General features: G+C 42.5%; 1 protein-coding gene across 2 annotated transcripts in view; it reads left to right on the top strand.

Moving 5' to 3' along the window:
* The window catches only part of SSH2 (slingshot protein phosphatase 2), a 215,248-nt gene that overhangs the window by 60,486 nt on the left and 132,695 nt on the right, over positions 1-22,067 (top strand). For both annotated transcript variants that reach the window (XM_018565484.1, XM_018565481.1), the window contains one exon: positions 21,706-21,749. In XM_018565484.1, the coding sequence (XP_018420986.1) occupies positions 21,706-21,749 (44 nt within the window). The remainder of the gene's footprint in view (positions 1-21,705; positions 21,750-22,067) is intronic.

Raw genomic sequence — 22,067 nt, 5'->3', positions numbered from 1 at the left:
CGTGTCAGGTTGATATATCGAATAAATATTCAGCCTTTTGCAAATGAAAATGTTACTGTAACTATAGGAGTCCAATCACATGCATCCTGCTTTCCTATTTTCCAGTACACCATACACACCAGGACAAAATAAGGGTCTAGTTGTTGTTTTGTCATTTTAGCAGATTTCGGCTCAAGGGTTAATGGGATTCTGCTCAACTGTCACTTTGATCCTTCTTTTGCTTTCACTGTGGTTATTGATTGTGGGTTCACCTGTCACACCTTGTAGATGGTGGTTCCTTTTTGCATACGGCTGGGACTAGTCTGATTTTTGCATATGGGGCGTATGTTTATTTGGAGGCGGTGGGGGGTGAAAGTATCGTTACACTCCCTCCCCTTGGATAGCTCCATCATTGACAGAGGTCACTGGGATATGTGTGCAGTTTCATAGTACAGTATTAACCCACGAGATACATGCTTCTGTCACAGACTGTTGAGCTGTATTTTGTACTTCCAATTTTACAATTCACTTAAAAAAGAAGTCTTTTGACTCAAACGTTTCAGAGTACATACAACATAGTACTTGATGGACTTATGTCTTTATTCAACCTCAAATACTATGTAACTATGTAACATATGTTTATAGGTACGGATCAGTTTGTTCTGCCATGGGACCTGCTGGGGGGTGCTGTTTAGTGTTAGCCCTGAATGGTTTTATTATTTATAAGAATACCATATTTATCTATTACCGCTTACCATTCCCTAATTATGATTCTGCCAGTAACTGGAGTGGTGCATGCCGTACAGGTGGGTATGTGCCAACCTCATCACGCTAAGCAGGAAGTGCGGCAAGTACTGGAGCATCTTCATGCTTTAGCATGTATATGGTGCAGTTTAGCATGCGATGATGTGTTTATAATACATAATTACATAATTACATTAATAATTTTAAATAAAATGTTTTAAAGTTTTACGCAATGGAATATAATTCTTTTTTTGAGCCTGGAATAAGATAAATGTACTTTGGATGTGGATATTGAGGAATTGGATATCTCAATGTATTTGAGCCACTGCTGATCATGTTTCTGGTCCGTCTGTAACTGCTGAGCGTCTTTTTGGTCTGCCTCATCTGCCAATCTGGGAGAAGATTGTTATTATACTTAGGCTGTGGTGTAAAGGAACCTGGTGTCTGCAAATAATAATGAAGCTGTATCTGACTATTTTATATCTAATGGTCTCTGGTGAGCTCATTGCCGGGAAATGGAGCAGGAAGAAAGGGAACGCAGGAGCACTTGGAACACTTTTTTGAACACATTTTGGATGTTTTTAAGCACATTGTCATTTTTTGGACACTGGTTATAAATTGTATGGGACACTAATATTTATATAGTTATTGTAATATAGTGAAGGGTTTAGATGATATTTATAATGTGATGTAATAATTAAAGCACAGTACAACATTGAATGAATAGATACTGATGATGCTATCACTTTAGAACAGCTTCTGATAGACGCAGTTAGGGTAGTTTTGTTAGGGGTGCAGATCTTTTTGTGTGTTGAATTAGTAGATTTTCTATACCTGGGCAAACATGTGCCTTGAGCCTCATAGCTGTATATCTGCAGTGTGAGATCCTTTAAGTCACTGCTGCCCCTGACTGCCTGTCTATTAAGATTTAAAGTAAGATGTGGTGATCCGCTTCATTCATTCTGTGCTTTCTAATCTCTCCTGCTGCTGCTTAATTATTCCTCTATTATTGATTAGACCACCAGTCATTAGAGGGGAAGCTCTGAAATCAGGGAGCAAAGCCCTGCTCCTCTGCTAAGAAAGCTGCCTCCACACAGACACCGTAGTGATGTGGAGGTTGGCAGGAGCAACCACTGAGCGCTAATGGGGAACAAGAGATTGACACTGCTGGAAGCGTCGGTTTTGCAAGAAGCTTTTAGCTGGCCATGTTTCTGAATGGGAATGGCATTTGGTGGTGCTGGCAGAAGAAGAGTTGTAGCCGAAATCCAGACTTATCTTCAGTCTTGCACAGTTGTAGACGCTCCTCTTATGTACTGAAATTGCATTGCTTAGTGGGGACCAGACTCCTTTTCTGGTTGGAGGATGTCCGGGATCATTTAGTGCAGGGGAGGGCAACTCTGGCCCTCCAGCTGTACTTTAACTACAAATCCCAACAGGCTTCAGCCTCTGGCACTCATGCCTGTAATGGTCAGTCTTGCAATGCCTCATGGGACTTGCAGTTCCACAACAGCTGGAGGGCTGGAGTTGCCCACCCCTGATGTAATGCTTTTATCCTCCGCCTTTCTCTTTCATTCATTTGTTTTCTATTCTTTCAATCACAAAGGATCAGCATCACACACTGCCATTACCCATGGCAGTCTACTTAGAGATGCCCATACCTTGGCTCTCCAGCTGTGCTGAAACTACAAATCACAAAAGGGATTGCAAGCCACAGGCATGACTCCCTGAGGGCAGAAGCATGATGGGATTTGTAGTTTCAGCACAGCTGGAGAGCCCGGGTTGCCTACCCCTGCTCTAGACTGACATCCACTCATCAAGGCATTTGATATTTACATTTGAGTACTGAGGCAGGTCGCTGTGATGTTTTCAGGAAGTATCTTGTCAGCTCCTCCTACTAGCTGTGACGTGCCTGCATCACATAGACAAGCACAGAGACTGAGGGATAATTTGGGAGAGGGAGAGGTTAATTTGAAATGTTTTCATGTTGGGAAGAAAAGAACCAGAAAAGGCAAAATATAAGCAGATTGACTTTCCTCTTTACAGGTACATACTTTATGATCACTTTTAGCTTGGCCGCAGGGTCTTTTTATACTTAGGGCAGCTATGTTATACATTCATATTCTAAGCAATGGGGTACCCGTGCTGAAAGCTGCAAGCTGCAGACTCCTGGCGCTGAGAACAAATGTATTGTAATAAACATAATAAAATAGCGTGAGCCACAGTAGATGTGAACACACTCCTACAGCAATCATAATTCATTTATGTGCATTCCAAGCAGCTGTATGAACTCTCATTTCTCTTATACAGTACATATATTAAACTGAACCTGCATCAGACTTATTTTAAAAATGGAACCTATTTTTGTTTGTTTTGGATAATTGCCATCTCTGGTCATGTTGGGAAGATATTCCCAGTTTTTGTTTTGGTGACAGTGGGACAGGAAGAGAGGATATAACCAGGTTTGCTTTAACTTGTAGAGGTGCCCCTGTACCTGTCAAAAGTAGCCCTGAGGGGACACTTACTACTGGTTGATAAAACTACGCTGTTATCTATATATATATATATATATTACGAACATATGTTTTTGTATCTATGTTTTGGTATCTAAGGTTATAGTGAAAGTTTCCTATCCACTATTGTCTGCTGCAATGGCTTCCAGAACTCCAGAAGAAGCTGACGGAGCAGACAGTTGCTCGGTTACCCATGTTTATGTTGGCTTCAGTAAAATGTAGTCACATGCTCCAGACAGTCGTCAGGGTTCTATATTGTTCTCTGAGACGTTCATTTTATATGGCAGTCAAAATAACTGTAATGAATGATAAATATGCACGTCATAAACTTGATGCTGATTATCCTGAGCTTGAAGGGAATTAAGGGAGCGGTCAGGTCTATTATCACTGGCAGTCTTTGTACCGGCAGGTATTCACATACAGTGTTGGATTTCAAACTTTTCTGAACTCTTTCAGGCTTACGTTCAGTGCACATACATTTTCTACAATGTCGATCCTTGGTTTCTCTAAGGCCTGGTTCACACCTGGGCGTTTTACAGTGCGTTCCTACGCTCTTTAAAACGCTCAAGGTGTGAAAACCAATGATTGCCTATGGGCACTGCAGAACGCCCTACGCCCAAAGAAGTACAGGAGCTTCTTTGAGGCGTATTTGCCGTGCGTATCCATTGGGATACAGCCAGGTAGCCCTCGGAAACGAGCGGTTGTCGCAAGTTTTTTACAGCGAATCGCTGTAAAAACACGCGCCAAACGCGCATATTCGATACGCCTAGGTGTGAACCCAGCCTAAGTGAGGGCTGGTGCAGACTGCGGCGCCGCGTGGCCGCATTGATTTCAATGGGGTTACATCTGCGTGGTAATTGCTGAAAAAAAAGGTGCAAGTACTTTTTTTGGCAACACGCACCGCGCAGGTTTTTAAACCGCAATCATGCACGATTGCACGGGTTGAATCCCACGTGATCTGCCTGGGGCACCGGCAGCACGATCAGTGGTGGTGCGCGAGTCCATGGCCGCACGGCTATCTGCATGGTTTCATGCACGATTGCAGCGCGGTCGTGGATCGCCCAGGTGTGAACCTGGCCTTAGGGTGGCCAAAAATGACAGAATACATAGAAGTGAAGCTCCTGGTTGTAAGAATTGCTTGATATTATTGGGTTGTTTGTCAACTCCGAAGAACAAATGATGACTTCCAGTGGCCCTCTGAGCGAGTCTGATTGCTCCCCATGTGATCCCATTTTGATAAAGTGGTCGGGCTTGCATGGTCAAATGATCCTGAGAGCCATGCCTGCGGTAGCATATATATATGCATGGGGCCACCAGTGCCGGAATGATCTCCCGACTAAAAGGGTCTAGGACAGTGGTGGCGAACCTTGGCATTCCAGCTGTGCCAAAACTACAAATCCCAACATGCATCTGCCTCTGGGAGTTATGGCTGTGGCTGCCAGAGCCTTGCAATGCCTCATGGGACTCGTAGTTCCAAAACAGCTGGAGTGCCAAGGTTCGCCACAACTGGTCTAGGACATGGGTTTAACTTCCTAAACCGGTCTTAAAAAAAAAAATATGCACCTCATAAATTTGAGTATTTTCCTGGACTGGAAGGGAGCCTTAGGCTATGTTTACACCAAGTTCGGACCAGATCTGGAGCAGATCTGCAAGTGCAGTGCATTGTTGCCGCAATTTTACTGTGATTTTGCCAGTTTTGTTTTTTATGTTCGCTTAAAATGAGCTTTCAGGTGTGTTCTGTGCATTTGTGACGCGTTTTGCACGTTAAAGACCAGAAAAAATAAGACATGCAGTATTTTGTCACCCTGGAATGGAAAGCACTGCAAAGGTGTCAACTGTAGCCCAGAAATCACATAGGGATACATATGGATACGTTTTTGGTCCAGGAGCTAACTGTTCTGGTCTGGACAGAATGTGGATACGGTGTGAACAAATCTCTGTGGCTCATTGTTGTCTCCATAGCAGGAATTGCTATTATTGTGTTGAAAAGGTCCAGTGACAGCTTGTGTGGGCCAAACTGTTTCCATATGTAAATCACTGTGTTTAGTGTCATAAAACAGATCTGTATAGCCACTCGTATTATTGCAAACAGTTATGAGAAGCTCAAAATTGATTGTGATTTCTACCATACGTTAGGAACATTTTCTGGCAAGAGGCCCAGCTTTATGCTTACATGCACATAGTAGCTATGCTTGACGCAATTAAAACTGAGAATGGCGTTTCCCATTACATCCAGAAAAGGCTTGGTATTTAGTCCAAGCACTTTATAAAAATGCTCACTAAATTTCTTATATTTCTTATATTCTGATATTTTATGCTGAAGAATGTGCTCTGTAAACAAGATGCATTGTGGGAAAGTCATCGGTCATACATATCATGACCCATACTTGTTCAGTCTTTTCATAACGCTCCTTGGCCTTTTGGTCCAGTGTGATCTACTGTACTTAACTGTTCTTCCTGTTTCATTCCTTTGGGACTTCAGTGGAAGTTGTAGGAAATCTGTTCCGAAGACAAGATATGTTAATGAATTACACATACTTGGGGGCTCTTAAAATAGATGCAGGCATGTAAGAGGGTCAGTGGTGGTGGGAGTTAATGAGGGGAACTATGAGAATGATGTGCAAGAATCATTCTGTTCCAGGTCCATAAATGTACTTTCTCTTCCATGTATTGAAGGACACAGCTGAGATCTTGAATTGCTAACATTTGAGTTATAGCGCCATCTTCAAGACTAGGACACTAGGCAAAAAACAAAATCCTGGGGGTGGTCTCTAATGGTGGCTAAATATCCCACCAGCTAGAGGTGGCTTTGTTTTTTTTCCTAGTGTCAAGCAGTAAGGACCAAATCTCCCGGTTGGGAATCTTGGTTTCCTCTTTTTACAGAAAAATCTTTGTTCTATATTTTCTTTAGTGCTTAACACCTTCAATCAACAGCTGAGCTGGTTGGCAGGCTGGATAATCTAGATCAGTGGTAGCCAAACTCCGGCCCCCCAGCTGTTTTGAAACTACAAATCCCATGATGCATCTCTCTCCGGGAGTCATGTCTGTGGCTGTGAGAATCTTGCAATGCCTCATGGGATTTGTAGTTCCACCACAGCTGGAGAGCCGGAGTTTGGCTACCACTGATTTAGATCCTTGAAGTCCCACCAGCCTATTGGCACATGCAGATCCTTGCTACGTGCGGGGTTGACTGTGACAGCCCAATCCTGGATCTAAGGGAAGCCTGTGATTTTTGAGCCTGATGAAGGGTACTCTGCGCTGCCCCGAAACGTTGCGCTTAATTAAGTGACAATAATAGACATTTTTAGGCGTCAATAAATAGACGTTTTCTTTTGGACACTTTATTTTGGTGTGCTGGTGACATTATAATTAAGTGCAGATCCAAGCAGTGCCATCCTCGATCTCTACAAGCACCCGTATTTTTCCTGGGTTATCAGGTAAGGAGTGCAGCAGGACATCTGTTAATTTTTTCATTTTTTAGCCTTATTTATTTATTTATTACAGGTATTTATATAGCGCTGACAATTTACGCAGCGCCTTTACATAGAGTACATTCACATCAGTCCCTGCCCTCAAGGACCATACAATCTAAGGTCCCTACATCACATGCATACATACAGGACCAATTTAGACTGGAGCCAATTTACCTTCCAGCATGTCTTTGGAGCGTGGGAGGAAACCGGAGTACCCGGAGGAAACCCACGCAAGCACAGGGAGAACATGCAAACTCCTTGCATATAGTGACCTGGCCAGGATCAAGGGGACACTGCGCAGCCCCGAAACGTTGCGCTTAAGTGACAACATGCAGTAATGAATAGACGTTTTCTTTGGACACTGTATTTCGGTGTACTGGAGACCTTATAATCAAGTTCAGATCCAAGTGGTGCCATCAGCAGTCACTACAAGCACCCATCTTTTTCCTGGGATATCCGGTAAGGAGTGGAGTAGGACATTTATTAATGTTCCTCACAGGGGGCACATATGACTGTGTGACTTGTTGATCTGTCACAGTGTCTGCCCAGAAAGACATCACCCCCGTTCCGGCGGAGAGGCAATCTTTCACAGGGGAGATACTCCCTCCACCCTTGAGATGCAGTAACTGTTTATACCCACTTTTCCCCCAGTCCCTCTTAGGGTGGCTAGCAGTGGATTTGGGGAACCTTATTCCCCTTTATAACCAAAGTAGTTGCGCTAGGATATATTCTTACAGGAATTAGCCAGCTGCAGCAATATCTATCAACGTGATCAAGTGTAGGCCGGTGTGCTGCGCTTGGTTGTGTATGATCCACCTTTTAATTGGTCTCTAAATTGTGTAGAAGTATCACAAACTTAATACAGTGCCAGTGATCAAATCCTTATTGCGGCTGTATAATGAAATATATGTCGAGAAAAGGAAATAAGTGTGTGCCTAAAAATAGGATTAGCAATTACCCTCACAATCACCATTGCTAATCCTATATTTAGGCACACACTTATTTCCTTATTCCCCTTTACTCCCCTGTGTTGTGAGTATTACTGGGTGCAGTGCACTCTCAGCAGAGCACATATGACAGGGAGGCGGCCCCCTGGTTCTAATAAGAGATGACCGCCCCCTGTTAGTCCTTGTTGGCAGTATGGATTTCCCATTTTCTTGGTGGTGTCTGTGGACATGGACATGGGATGATGGAGTGCTCATGATGGCGGTGTTCTTTGTTCTGTGGATGTTGTTTTTTTTTGCATATAAGGGCAAGTGTTTAGCTCTGCCGCAAGGGCAACCAAGATGCATCCTTGGAGTTGCAGGTTTGAATCCTAGTGCTCCCTTTGCTTCTCCTAGTATGTGCACCACATCCTCAGACTGCCCAGCAATTGAGGCCATGCCTTGTGGCCTAATGGAGCCAGAAGCTGAAACCGCCATGTTTACTAAAGGATTCTGCCCACGTGTAGTGTCGTTTCCTGTGACATTTACCTATCAATGTCATGTGACCAGCCTTTCCCCCAGTAATGCATTTATCTCTGCTACACAAGCAAAGAAAACTTCTTGGGACACTGCAGGCTCTTTACATAAAATGTAGACTGTGGTGTGAACACTGCAGTATCTGCTCTCCACTATAAATAGGCCCATAAATGTCATTCATGTGGAAAGAAACCCACCAATTTAACAGTTTGCCGGATGAAAGTCCAAATTAGAAACGTTCAACAAATGTTATTTAATCCTTAATCGAACATACCAATTACATTTTCAGCAGTGTTTTCATTACATTCTGCTAGCGCTATGCGCAGTGTATACTACCTTCAAGGCATTCCCCTGGTGGTCACTGTCACAGTTGTCAGTGTTCTTATGTCAGCTGTCAATAGATCTTTTAAGCCCTCCAATGGTAGCTGGTCACATGTGCGACAACATGGCCACCTCCAGTTTTAAACAGAGGCTAATATGGCCCTGTCCTTTTGTGGATCAGGGAGTTGAGTTCATCTTTAGTAACAGTTTACATCTGCTTTAACTGTCTTTTGGAATCCTAGTTAGCTTTAGTTGCAGTCTTGTGAATGTTGAATGCAGGAATCTTTCCCTTTGCTTAAATGCTAATAAAGTCTCCAACCACTATATGATTTTAAATTATCTGTTTTCTACTGACCTGAGCTGGAATAAAGACCATTTGAATCATCCAACAGGGAGCGATGTTAATGTAATGAGGGTCAGAGAGATTGGAGAGGGTAGAGAGAGACGGTTGATTCTGGGGAAGAGAGCAGTACAGATTTCCTATGCTGCCATCTTTGTGGATTGAAAATGAAATGCCAAGAAACTTTCATCAGCTATAAAATGTTTACTGACAAAGCCCCTGATCAAACTAAACATGGAGGCTGCCATTGCTGATTTCTCCTTTTCAAAGTAATTGCTTGCTTGTCATAGTGACCCTCTTGTGTAATGAGTCCTGAACCAAGTATGCAACTAAGGCAGTCCATACATGCAAAAACGAAATAAATCAAACCGATTCCTCCATCATTTACTTAATAGCACAGATGGCCAAATCTTAACTGCTGGGCTATTGTATTCCGACAACCAGTATCCGCCAGTACCCTTCACTGTTTGGCCAACAACTTTTCACTTGGCTCTTTCGACAAAGTCAATTTTCAGTTGACTTGCCGAAGAAGTTGATAGAGCCACTCATAGCTTGAAACTAGAGCAGAGTATGGCCATCTTTAAAATTTCTGATTTTCCCAATCTGCATACTTGTTACTGACTTGGTACTGAAGCCAGAGGTAGCCAAGCAGTTATCATTTTCTGACCGAAATCTACAATAGAAGCCACTATGTTTTCCAATTTTTATAGGTTCCCTGTAAATGGAAATGGAGAACGTTTTTAGGGTGTCCGGATATAAATGTTGCCACATCATCAGAGAAATTGCAGTAGCACTTCCATCCTGTAATGCATCCATTTTATAAACACACAAATTATGTATGTTGTTGAGCTACAGATATGGCCGAAATAGGTGTTAAATGTTTATAATTACATCAGAGAGGGTTAGTAAGGAGGGGGAAGGAGAATAATGGAGGATACTGCTCCAAGAGGCAGACTTGTATGCCAAGGTTAGTCCTTAGAGGGAGAAGCTTTTCACATCAACTTGGTATAGTACCTTTTAGTGCTCCTTCCTGTGCCCAATGATCCACTACTACAGACCCCGAGGATGTTATGCAAGTACAGGTCTTTCTAAAAGTTGTCACTTATCTATGGCTAGGTCCAATCCTGTGTAATGATAGTTCCCTTTATGCATTTGCTCTCTGCATTTAGGATTTGGGGATGGAGCATGCCTGTTTGCCCCATTACCAGATCTTTTGAGTTTTTTTCACAGGGCATACACTGGCAAATTGAGGGATGAGGGGGGTGGGGGGCTCTAAGGGTGTTGTGTGGCATGGATGTATGCAGCTGTGGAGTCACTTTACTTTGCGTGACCACCAAGATAGGTTTACTTTAAAGGGTGCAGTATTAAACACATAGGATGGCCACTGGCTCCTGCTTGTGCAGTGTGTGCGATTAATATTCTTCTGAGTTAGAGGTAATGATTACCTTTCTGCCCAGCACTGATGGAAGCTTGACAAATGCTCTGAAAAGCTATAATCTGCATGTTACCTAGCCGCTGACCTTATCGAGATGACACTAGGGAATTTACACATCTAAGAGATCCATTGAATTCAATCAGCGTTATATATTTTCTTGGTTGAGCGCACTTTATTACCCTTAGCATATCATTGGCCACATCTGAGTGGATATAAAATCTGCCCTTTCTATCCCCCATTATGACCTTTTACTAATAAACCATGATAGCATCAGTGGATGGCTCTGTGCTCAGTCTGAAAATTTGAAAGGGAAGCTGGTGCTGTCTGTTCATGTGCGTCTATTCATATTCAGGTGTTTATTATACACTGGTTGAAATATTACATTTTACAGGTTTAGCACTCCAGGGCCCTCTGAGAAAATAATAGATCTGTATGTCCAATTTCATGACAAATTCCAGAAAAAAAGGGGGTTATTCCTCAATTAGAGATAGTATGTGGAACCGTGCACATCATTCCTTTTATATCCCTTGATCAACTGTACATTGATAACAGCTGGTTTATTTTGCAGATACAGCCTGATATTTCATATTGCATGTTTCAGACCTCTTGGCTAACATCAGTGCAGTGCATGTAAACAATGGCTTCTTTGGAGTGAGATGCACAGTAAAGCCATCTTAGAATAGAAGGTATCTACTTGTCCTAAGTTTTCCCAAATGGCCCAATTGTACATCCATAACTGCTGGGCTGTATCACAGGAACAGCTCAACCCTATCACGACCAGTGACGCACATAATACGTCATTGGCAGCCGGCCCATTTAAACAAACTCCCGGCGGCTTATGCCAGCTGTCGGCTTTACAGTTAGAAGCAATTCTGGTGGCTTAGCTGCCAGGTAAAGTGACCGCCATCCCCCACGCGTGTTTTCCGGGCCCCCGCTGCCCCTACGGCGGGGCTGGGACGGGCATCTCGAGTGGCGGTGGGAAGCTGGGGAGGAGAGCGGCGAACTTCCGTTCACCAATCTCCTCCCCGCTCTATGGGACCAGGAACGACGCGGATTGCATCACTTCCGGGACCCTTAGCTGTCATTGCTGGGCTCCTGAAGTCGAGCAATAAGCTATTGAAGTGTGATCTGCACACCAATAGCTTATTTACAGTGGAAAGGTGATACTAGATGTCTTTGAACAGAAGAGCAAAAAGTGTGATTGGTTGACAAAGACCCAATTAAAAACTTCCAGAGAGATACCGGCTAAACTCCAAGGTTAAGTTGTATTGTACCAAAGTACAGTGTCTGATCGCACCATCCTTCGCATTTTGATTGACAGTGGGTTCAAAAGAAGAATACCCAGGAGGACTCCACTCTTGAAAGAAAAACATAAAAGTGCCAGAGCGGAATTTGATAAATGCATAGTGACTAGTCACAATCCTATTGGGAAAATGTGCTTTGGACAGATGAGACAAAACTGGAGATTTTGACAAGTCACGCCAGCTTTCTGTTCACAGACCAAAAAAAAAAGCTTTCAAAGAAAAGAACAACGTACCTATTGTGAAACATGAAGGGAGGCTCAGTTATTTTTTTGGGGTGCTTTGCTGCGTCTGGCACAGGATGCCTTGAATCTGTGCAGGACACAATTAAATTTCAAGACTAACGAGGAATTCTTGAGTGAAACTTGCTGCCCAGTGTCAGAAAGTTCTGTCTCGGTTGCAGGTCAGGGTCTTCCAACCAGAATGGCTAACAAAACATTGGACTACTCTAAAACCTATGTAACCAGCTGAAACATGAGTCTGGATAGGGCACCTTTCAAACCTGAGACCGCTGGAGCAGTTTGCTCAAGAAGAGTGGGCCAGACTACCTGTTGGCAGGTGGGGGAAGTCTCAATGAGCACTACAGACATTGCTTATTTGCAGTGATTGTGTCTAAAGGTTGTGCAGCAAAGTATTCGGGTAAGGGTCCCATCATTTTGTCTGTAGGATTTCAATTTGTGTAATTATACAACTTTAAAGATTTAATTAAAATGTATATATTCTGTTCAAAATACCAAAAGCAAAGTCTGATTTTTGTTAAATATGGAATAGACAATGATGCATAGCAATTCTTTTGGTCAGTTTCAAGTTACCTCAGAGAAAATTGTGTGTTCTTTTTTCATGGGTGGATACCAACAAATGTTTTCCATGTCTGTATCTGCCAAAGGATTTTTAAACTTGTTCAGTTACTTTTGTGATCCATGCTCCTCTGACATTACCATTTATGTGTCTGCCAGAAGGATAACACTACTTTCCCTGTTAGTGTTAGGATGGAATCACACTATTGTGTTACCGGTACCACACTTTATATTAGAGGTGCAGCGAAATGAAAATTTCAAAACCGAAACGACCAAAATAAAAAAAAGTCTGACCGAAAATGTTGTTTATTTTAACTTTTTCAAATTTTTCAAATATTTTATTTTTATTTTTTTATAAACTTTTTAATTTTTGTTCATTTTTTTTAAAATTAAATATTTTTATTTTTTACTTTTAGGTGCTTCGGGAAAATATTAGGGGTCTAAACCCTTGATATTTCCCTTTTTAAAATAGAAAAAGAGTTCATAATCAATTTTTCTGCAGCCCCTGTTATCAATGAACAGAAATCCTGAGTGTTCCTGTTCATAACACGAGGACAGAGTTGGTTTACTATAACCACAATCATGAATGAACAGGAAGTGATGTAGAATGGATGGGCTGCCTTATTACAGAGCACATTAATGCACCAAGAAAGTCTAAATCTGGCCTCAATAGTACAAGTTTCCTTTTGTCATCAAAACCCTGTTTATGTTGTGTTCCCCCACCTAGACAGACTTACGATGGAGTGCAGACCCATTACCCACTGTCCAATCCTCCTCCATACAATCATTTTTCCACTTGTCCCCTGTGTTGCATAACTACATGTTCTATGGACATCAGTTCATCTCCCTGAAGCTCTAGAAACAGACTATTTATAGGTTATATTCAGCAATTTACAGTAAACTGTTTTTCCATTACAAATAGTAGAGAAGTTGTTGTTTAGACTGGAGCTCCTATTTATCTTATCTAATGTCTTTACGTACAGTTTAATTTATAGCCATCTTTATTAAAGTGTGCATTTAATGCTTCTCTTGGCACTTCTGCTTTTTAGAATACATTTGTTAAAGCAGTTTAGCACATAATAAATCACTATATACAACACATCAGTAAGTATTTTTAAATATCTAAAGCTTAATGGATTGTTTGGAAAACATTTATAGACAGGGGGAATTGGTAATAAATTATCTATGCTTGTTCAAGAGCATTTCAGATTAGGTTACCGATAAATACTTGAATAATGTTGAGAAACGCTGCTGTAATTTATCATTATGCTGCCTGTGTCTGCCCTCTAGTGGACAAAATAGTGAAGTGATGGTCGTTGGAACTCGCGAATGCCCCACTGCAAGGGTTAACTTTTCTAAACCCTAAACCCTTTTAACCTTACCAAAGGTAGCATGCAACACATTCAGGGGGTGACTATGTCTATTTTAGCCTTCTGAACCTAGTGGCTTGCTTCATTATAGGTTTCTTGAATGAAAAAGTAATCCTTGTGGAATAAAACCGAAAGCAGCCTTAAAGACCCTGCAGATTATACACTTGAAAGAATGTACACCGGTTAATAGTTGCTTTAATTTGCTTAGTCAAATATCTCACTAAAGCAGCACTGTCTAATCCTAGGTAATGGTAATCGTTTAATTTTATAGCAAATTGGATCATAGTTGAAGGCAAGGAGGCATCCTGTAATGGGAAATACTGGTAATTGCTGCAAAATTAGATTTCTTTAAATCCTAGGTATTTATAAGTGTCTTAATTTTATTTGTGCTGCCAGTAGAGTTATGATTTTGTTCAGTAGAGTTAGGATTTTGTTCTTTCTCTATTTGACGGTCTATAGATACTGTTCTTTTACCTTTTTACTTAATATATTACCATTATTTTGACATATGTTACATATGCTGGCACATTTCATGTCAGAATCCTTGTACATATGAGAACCCAACATACCACATATCTTATCTATAAATACAGCTGCTCTACTGGGTGGGTGCTCCATCCAGGAAGCGATTAAACAGAGCAGGGACTGCCGCATATTGTACAGTGGCACTGCTGTCCATATGATGTCACTTTATAGCAGTGCATGTTGAGACAGGCTGAGAACAAAACATTTAATTTTGACTCGCACTAAGGGCTTTATGTATAAAAGTTCTGCCCGGCAGATGCTGTTCCACACGGCACTAGCCCCCCTAGTTAGCATGACTAGTTTAGGGATTTCTTATCCTCATCAGTGCCATCTAGGGGTACTAGTGCCGTGTGAAAGCAATCTGCCCAGAGGTATGCTGGGTGGAACTTTTATACATGAAGCCCTTTGTTTCTGTAAAAATGTGAGAATAATTAGGGGCATATGAGAGCCCTGACCAATAGAAAATCATAAAAGTGATATATTAATAATTACAGTTGGTGTCTGTACATACACATATCTCTGCATTCTGTGATGCAGCAGAGCATACTTAGGATTTGGGAATGTGCGCACCTCTCTATAGGTCAAAATGCAAAAGGCATAGTTGTTGTATTACTGTGTATAGAGAGCATCAAAACATTCAGATGCGGCTGCAAGTGAATGACAGGCTAAAGGTGGCTATACACCTTACAACCCTCGCAAGACTTGTCTTGCGAGGGTTGTAAAGTAATTTAAAAAACTTACGATCTGCCTATCTTGGACAGGCAGATCGTACTTGAGATCATCGCAAAGCCCGCCCCGCTGACTGCAATGCTGAACGGGCAGTGTGTGCACACCGGCCCGTTCGGCAGTTGTCAAACAATGTAGCCTAATAGGGAAAAAATGACAGAGGATCTAACCATACCCTACTCTATCTACAACTAAAACAAATATGGTTTAGATCTTCTTTCAACTTTATGTAAAGCCAAACTTTTTTTTCCCCTTTTTAGTATGAAAGGGTTATGACCCCTGTCAACTTTTTATTCTGCGTTTTGCCCCATCGAGGAGATGGACCTGCTTTTCCAGCCCCAGAGAAAGAGCAGGATAGAAGTGGAAATTTTTCCAAATCGTGAAAATATCCCCTCTTAGACAGTTGTCACCAGAATAGGTGTCCCCATTGGAAGATTTCCTCCAACCCCTTGTTCCCATGACAACTTCAAAATGTTGGATTTCTCATTACTTTCTGTATTGGAGATGATCATCACCTGGAGTAATAGTAAGGTCTCGTTCACACCTAGACGTATTGCATATGCGCGTCTGTCGCGCGGTTTTTTACCGCGATTCGCGGTAAAGTCGCGCGTCTCCGAAGGCTACTTGGCTGTATCCCAATGGAAACGCGCAACAAAACGGCCCAAAGTAGTACCTGTACCTTTTCAGGCGTGGGCCGTTTTGTAGCGCTTTAGGGATGGGCGGAAATACGGCAAGGTGGGAACGAGACCATTGAATACAATGGGATTTATATTTTTGAGTGTTTTGTACAGCGTTCGTCGAACGTAGAACGCGCAACAAAACGTTCAGGTGTGAACGAGGGCTAAGGGTGGATCTCCCCAACAGGGACCGAGACATCAATAAAGCCCCGACAGGGGTTGTAACTCTCCTGTATTCAGTCTAAAACGAAAGAAAATGGCAATACATACACTTTATATTCTCTATGTGACTTCAGCATTGTGTGGTTGATCTATAGTTATGCCATTTTGCACCTGTCTTTGGAATAACCTCTGGATTTTTAAGCCCCTGTTCCCACTTGTGCAGGTTCAACATTTTTGTGTGTTGTGCATAGGGAAACCAATTTGTTCCAGTGGGCTGCCCTATGCGAAAAAATCCACCTAAGTAGTCCCAGCACATTTTTTTCTCTCCTGAAAATGTGCCGCATTCACATACCTGAAAGTGAATAGTGCAGCAAGATGCTTTGGGGTGCCAGTCCCTGCAGTCTTTTCTCCCCTGGGCTGCGGCAGTCTAAGGACTGCTGACATCGTTACTTCTAATGCAGGTCCATTGACTTGCATTAGACATGAGGAAGCCAAGAAGCATTCCTTGGGGCCGGTGCACACCTAGGCGACACCGCAGTGCGGGGCAATCGTGCACAATTCCGCGCAGATTGGCGCGCGGTCAGGAGTCACACAGGTGTGCACCGATCGCGATGTGGGTGCCATAATTTTCCAATGGCACCCCAGTCACGCTGGGCGGTTTCCCGCCGCTATTCTGCCTGTGCTTCTAAACACGATCGTGGCTAAAACAGCCGCGCACCGTGTATTGCAGAAAAAGGGTAAATGACACCCACAGCATGATGGGTGCACACCTGGGCAACTCCTGGTAGCGCGGCAACCCTTAGCCAGAGTAGAAGGGGAGAGAGCTGAGTGCCAACTGCCACGGGATTGAGGATCAGGTGACTATCTGCCTAATTTGCCCCACTGCAAGGTGGTAGTTTTTTTACGTGCTGCGACGATGTACGTTTTCATGCACATTGCTGTGAGCATGGGTTAAATGATGGTTTCTATTATTTATGGTGAAGGTGTGGTTCTCTTGTCTATGGAAATGCTGCTAATCATTGCTGTGTAGCATCCTGTGTCGTTATCTTTTCGGTGATTTCCTAATGCTCTGAAATGATTACATTAATTTCAGGCTTCACTCTTACATTGATGGCAGATAAGGAAATAGCATGTCAGCCTAATTGTCTTATTTAGATCCAATTACTTGATATAAATCTCACACTCGGGCTTCCTGTTCTTGGCGTTTACTTTGGGGTTTGTTTTCTTGTTATCCTCTGACTGTAAATTGCAGCCTGATAGTTTCCGCCACACCACAAAGGGGATTTAACTCTGTCTGGCAGAGGAAATGTAGACGCTGGCTGCATGTCATTTCTTCTTGGTACCTGGCTATTGAAGGAGCAGAGTACAGGAGAATGTCGGAGGTGTCTAATAAACATACAAAAGGTGCTTATTGGCTGCTATTGTGGAGAGGTGAGAGTTGGACACTGGGGGATGTACTGTGCACACCTCGTTGGTTTTGACATTGGAATGACTTGCCTTTTTTGGCTTCCTAAATTACTTCAATTAAGAAGTGGCATAATGAGCTTTTACCAGCAAATCACATGACCTCACCTGTCATGAACTCATGAGTCATGACCTTTTTATTAGGTTTCCGTTTACCGTATATGCTAATAGACATATTTGAAAGATCCAAACTTTCAGACTGGGTAATGGACACATAAACACGACATTCTACATGTTCCATACCTAGCACATTGTACACATGAACCAAGAATTCTGAGTGCCTAGAGTAGCATTTCTCAACCTTTTTTTTCTGTCATGGCACCCTTTAAAAGTATGCAACATTTCTAGGCACCCCAGTCTGAAAATGTGAAAAAAACAAAAATGTAAAAATGTGTTGCTGCTCCTAAATCAATTTCACACCGTTATCCCAGAGAGAGGCCTGGTATAGATTTTAAGGGGGTACCCCATGCAAAAACACGAAAAAGTGGGGTCCCCTTTTTACACCAGGAGCCTCAGTCCCTCCTTCACATCAAAAGCCTCAGTCCCTCCCTCATATCAGGGTCCTACTATGGTATCAGGAGCCTCAGTCCCTTCTTCACATCAGTGTTCTACTCTTACATCAGGAGCCTCAGTCCCTTTTTCACATCAGGGTCCTACTCTTACATCAGGAGCCTCAGTCCCTCCTTCCCATCAGGGTCCTACTGTTACACCAGGAGCCTTAGTCCCTCCTTCCCATCAGGGTCCTACTATCACAGGAGCCTCAGTCCCTCCTTCACATTAGGGTCCTACTATCACATCAGGAGCCTCAGTCCCTCCTTCACATTAGGGTCCTACTATCACATCAAGAGCCTCAGTCCCTCGTTCACATCAGGGTCCTACTATCACATCAGGAGCCTCAGTCTCTCCTTCACATCAGGAGCCTTAGTCCCTCCTTCCCATCAGGGTCCTACTATCACATCAGGAGCCTCAGTCCCTCCTTCACATCAGGGTCCTACTATCACATCAGGAGCCTCAGTCTCTCCTTCACATCAGGGTCCTTCTATCACATCAGGAGCCTCAGTCCCTCCTTCACATCAGGGTCCTACTGTCATATCAGGAGCCTCAGTACCTCCTTCACATCAGGGTCCTACTGTCACATCAGGAGCCTCAGTCCCTCCTTCACATCAGGGTCCTACTGTCACATCAGGAGCCTCAGTCCCTCCTTCACATCAGGGTCCTACTGTCACATCAGGAGCCTCAGTCCCTCCTTCACATCAGGGTCCTGCTGTCGCATCAGGAGCCTCAGTCACTTTTTCACATCAGGGTCCTACTGTCACATCAGGAGCCTCTGTCCCTCCTTCATATTGGGGTCCGACTATCACATCAGGAGCCTCAGTCTCTCCTTAACATCAGGATCCTACTATTACATCAGGAGCTGCAGCTGCGGGAGATGGAACAGGCCTAGACAGAGGTGACCGTCCATCTTTTTGTGAATGGCTTCCAACCTCCCTGGATTAGCATCATTTGTTGTCATGGTGCTGTTGGCCAACCTGCTGCACCATGGAAAGGCATGATGCTGAGTGAAAATTTCATGGCACCCCAGAGTGCCATGGCACCCTGGCTGAGAAAGACTGACTTAGATTATGTACTCTCCAGCTATAGGGCAAAGACACTGAAATATGTTATACTGGTCTCTGTGCATTGCTCACTATATAGCATTGAACACATCATGGTTTGAATAGTGAAGTGATGTTAGGTAGGGTAAATAGCAAATCACAAAGTTTTGTTTTGTCTAAAAATTTCTATGCAGATCGGATTTGTAGAGAATCGTGCAGTTCCGTTCATGTAGACAATTGTTATTCATAAAATATATTATTTTCTACAATTTGCAAATCCATATTCTTATCCCTTCTAATGAGTACTTGGCATCAAAAACATTTGTAGAGAAAGGCAGAGATATTTTTTAGAATGATGGAAATTTTCAGTACGTCATATTTTCAGTTCTGAGGAATATTGTCTAGAAGTAAAATGATGTTACAGGATTTATATAGTGCCAGCGGTTTGCGCAGCGCTTTACAGTATAAGGAAGACTTTGCCGTTTTATAATACAAATCAAGACAAGATGGTAAGGAGGGCCCTGCCCGTGAGAGCTTACAATCTAAAATTAGGAGAGAATGTTAACAAATAGGCAGTTCTCCGTTGGCTCCTTGTACTCCTAGTGTGTGGCCCACTTATCTCCTTGTGGTTTTCCTATTCTTTGAATTACTGGCAAAACCCAAAATATATTTTTCAAAACTTTTTTCCCTGACCTATGTTTGCTCTTTTCTTTGGCAGCTGTTAAATTAAATCAGGGATGGAAATCCCAGGAGACGGGTAGCCAATGTTCCTTAAAAATTACAGCTGGTGCCTAACTTCCGAGGTTTTCTCTAGCTGTCAGTGGAGATGGCTTCGAAGTAAGAAGTAAATACCTGTTTATCCTGACAGTTATCAGTACTTCTTCATTAACAATAATGCTCTACAAGCCAAACCTCGGTCATTTGTGTTGCCCCCCTGTCTGTGCATGCTTCAGTTTTCTTTCTTGGGTAGCCATGCATTGGCACAGCTTCCTCTTTTATCCTTCGCTACCACTGCCGCACATGACACACCTGAATGCCTTGCGACTACTAGCAAGTCAGTGACCTGGGACATGTACTTGGTGTCAGGACACCTGACTTATTACTAAAGCAAGACCCAGGATAACCACCTCAAAGCCTGCAGCTCCCATACTCCTGATTGGGATTCCAGCTACAACGATAACCCCTGAAAATCTATTCTCACTGGAAAAAACAAGCAGAAAAGAAGTTAATTGTTAGGGTTTACTTACACAATAAATGAGTGCCATAGTAAAATCCACTGAGATCAAAGTGTTGTGTATAATCCTCAACCTTTGAGCTGTTGAGGGACAACTTTTTCTCACCATGCGTTGCTGGTTGTTTGATCTTTTTCCACAGCAGCTGAACATTGCTCCGTGTTGCATTACAGCTGGTTATAAGCAGAGGTATACATTTGGGGTAAAGGATCAATCCATGCAAAATTAATATTGAGATTGTGGCAAATACCAGAGCGTTTAAGTGATAGTTTTTTTTCTGATGGTGAGGTCACTGCATTTGTGTTCCTAGTTGTTCCACTCCCCCCATTGTATTCTCATTCTATGTTCTGAACACAGAGTGTTCTGATCAAGTCCACCTTTCAGTTTTTCGGATGGACCTGATCAGAAGCTGAATGTTAGCCTATGGTGAGTCGGATGTAAATGGATCTGCGTCCATTTACATCCGATTACCTCCGCGTCCATCTTGGTCCTGAAAAAAAAGGCTGTTTTGGTGGACCTGAACAGGACAAATTGGATATAATTGTACACATGTCCATTTACATCAGACTCCCCATAGACCTAACATAGGTCGGGTTATGTCTGTGAAAGTTCTCATTAATTCAGATCATGGTATATCTGTAAAAAAATAAGGCAACTGGATTTACTAGATTTATTTTTCTTGAAGACATTTTGCAGGTCATCCGATTTTTTAGCTTGCTCAATTCAGAAAGAACTGAGAAAGCTAGTCATATGACCAGCAATACTTCCAAGAAAAATACATACAAGTCCATTTGCCTTGATTTATTTTTTACTGATATAGGTTGGGTTAGTTCAGTTTTTTCCTTTATTGCAAGATGGAGGGAAAAAACTGGAACAGGTCACGAGCTCTAACCAGTGAATTTTCGGCTATGCCTGGACACCCTTCTTGGTTGATGATTGGTCTCCAGCGGCAGTGGACCAAGTTTGTCTCATGTAATAAATTACTGTTCAACCTGGAATCTTCTGCTCTTGCTGATTCTCCTTATCTTGCATTTGATATCTATTTATGCATTTTAGTGGCATGGTGGTAACTCTTTAAAGCACTGTTGAGGAGCATCACAGACAAACATACTAGATATGTTTTGTGAAGCACTGGTTGTATTTTCTAAACCTAAGAACCTGAAAGCTAATGAAAGCACTTTGGAATTGCATTGTTTTGTTGTAAGGAAGGGAAATGTTCAGCGAATTGTATAGTTGGGCTTTGTTTACTGCACAATGAACAAAAGCATTTCTTTAGAAAAGCCGTTTTACACTTTGTTCTCCAAGTACCAAACCTCAGCAACAGAGCACTGTACCTCCCTGATGTAGTTATGTATTTTAACCTTTATATGTATTTGTCATAATGTGGTCTAGGTGTATTGGTAATGAAAATGGCGGAATATTTGGTTTCAGTGGCTTTGTGGAAGTTGCAATCCTTCTCAGTTTGCTGAAATTGTCAGAGAGTAGACCTCTCATGGCACAAGTATCATCACGGTTCCATTACCTGGGGGATGATTGAGGGGATTATGGAAAATCTTGATATACTCTAATAATGTTTTTTTTAAACTTTATACAGGAAGCAGACAGTGGGGAGGAAGAATGCCGATCACAGCCCAGAAGGTAAGATGCTCGTGTTTTAAATTACAGCTAGACCGGTTTTATTGACATAATTCTCTGCTTTTTCTTTGATTTTTGCCTCCAATATTTTAAAAAGATTTATAATGTTAAAGCTCAACTCCAGTACTTATAAAAAATAAAATAAGCGGCTTATACGTACCTTCAATCTGATGCTGGCCCCTGCAGAATGTCCGCTTGCAAGAAGAGGAAGGACCCGTTATGTCTCATGACCAGCTAGGAGACAGCTGAATTTATTCTATATATCCTGTTTTTTGGGGGGTTTTAAAAAAAGGGGTATGGGGGGAAGGGGTGGGGGAAATG

The sequence above is a fragment of the Nanorana parkeri genome, unplaced genomic scaffold (assembly GCF_000935625.1).
Source record: "Nanorana parkeri isolate BGI_ZX_2015 unplaced genomic scaffold, ASM93562v1 scaffold851, whole genome shotgun sequence".
Classification (NCBI taxonomy): domain Eukaryota; kingdom Metazoa; phylum Chordata; class Amphibia; order Anura; family Dicroglossidae; genus Nanorana; species Nanorana parkeri.
Note: the sequence above shows the minus strand (reverse complement) of the source record. Positions and strands in the feature narration are given on the sequence as shown.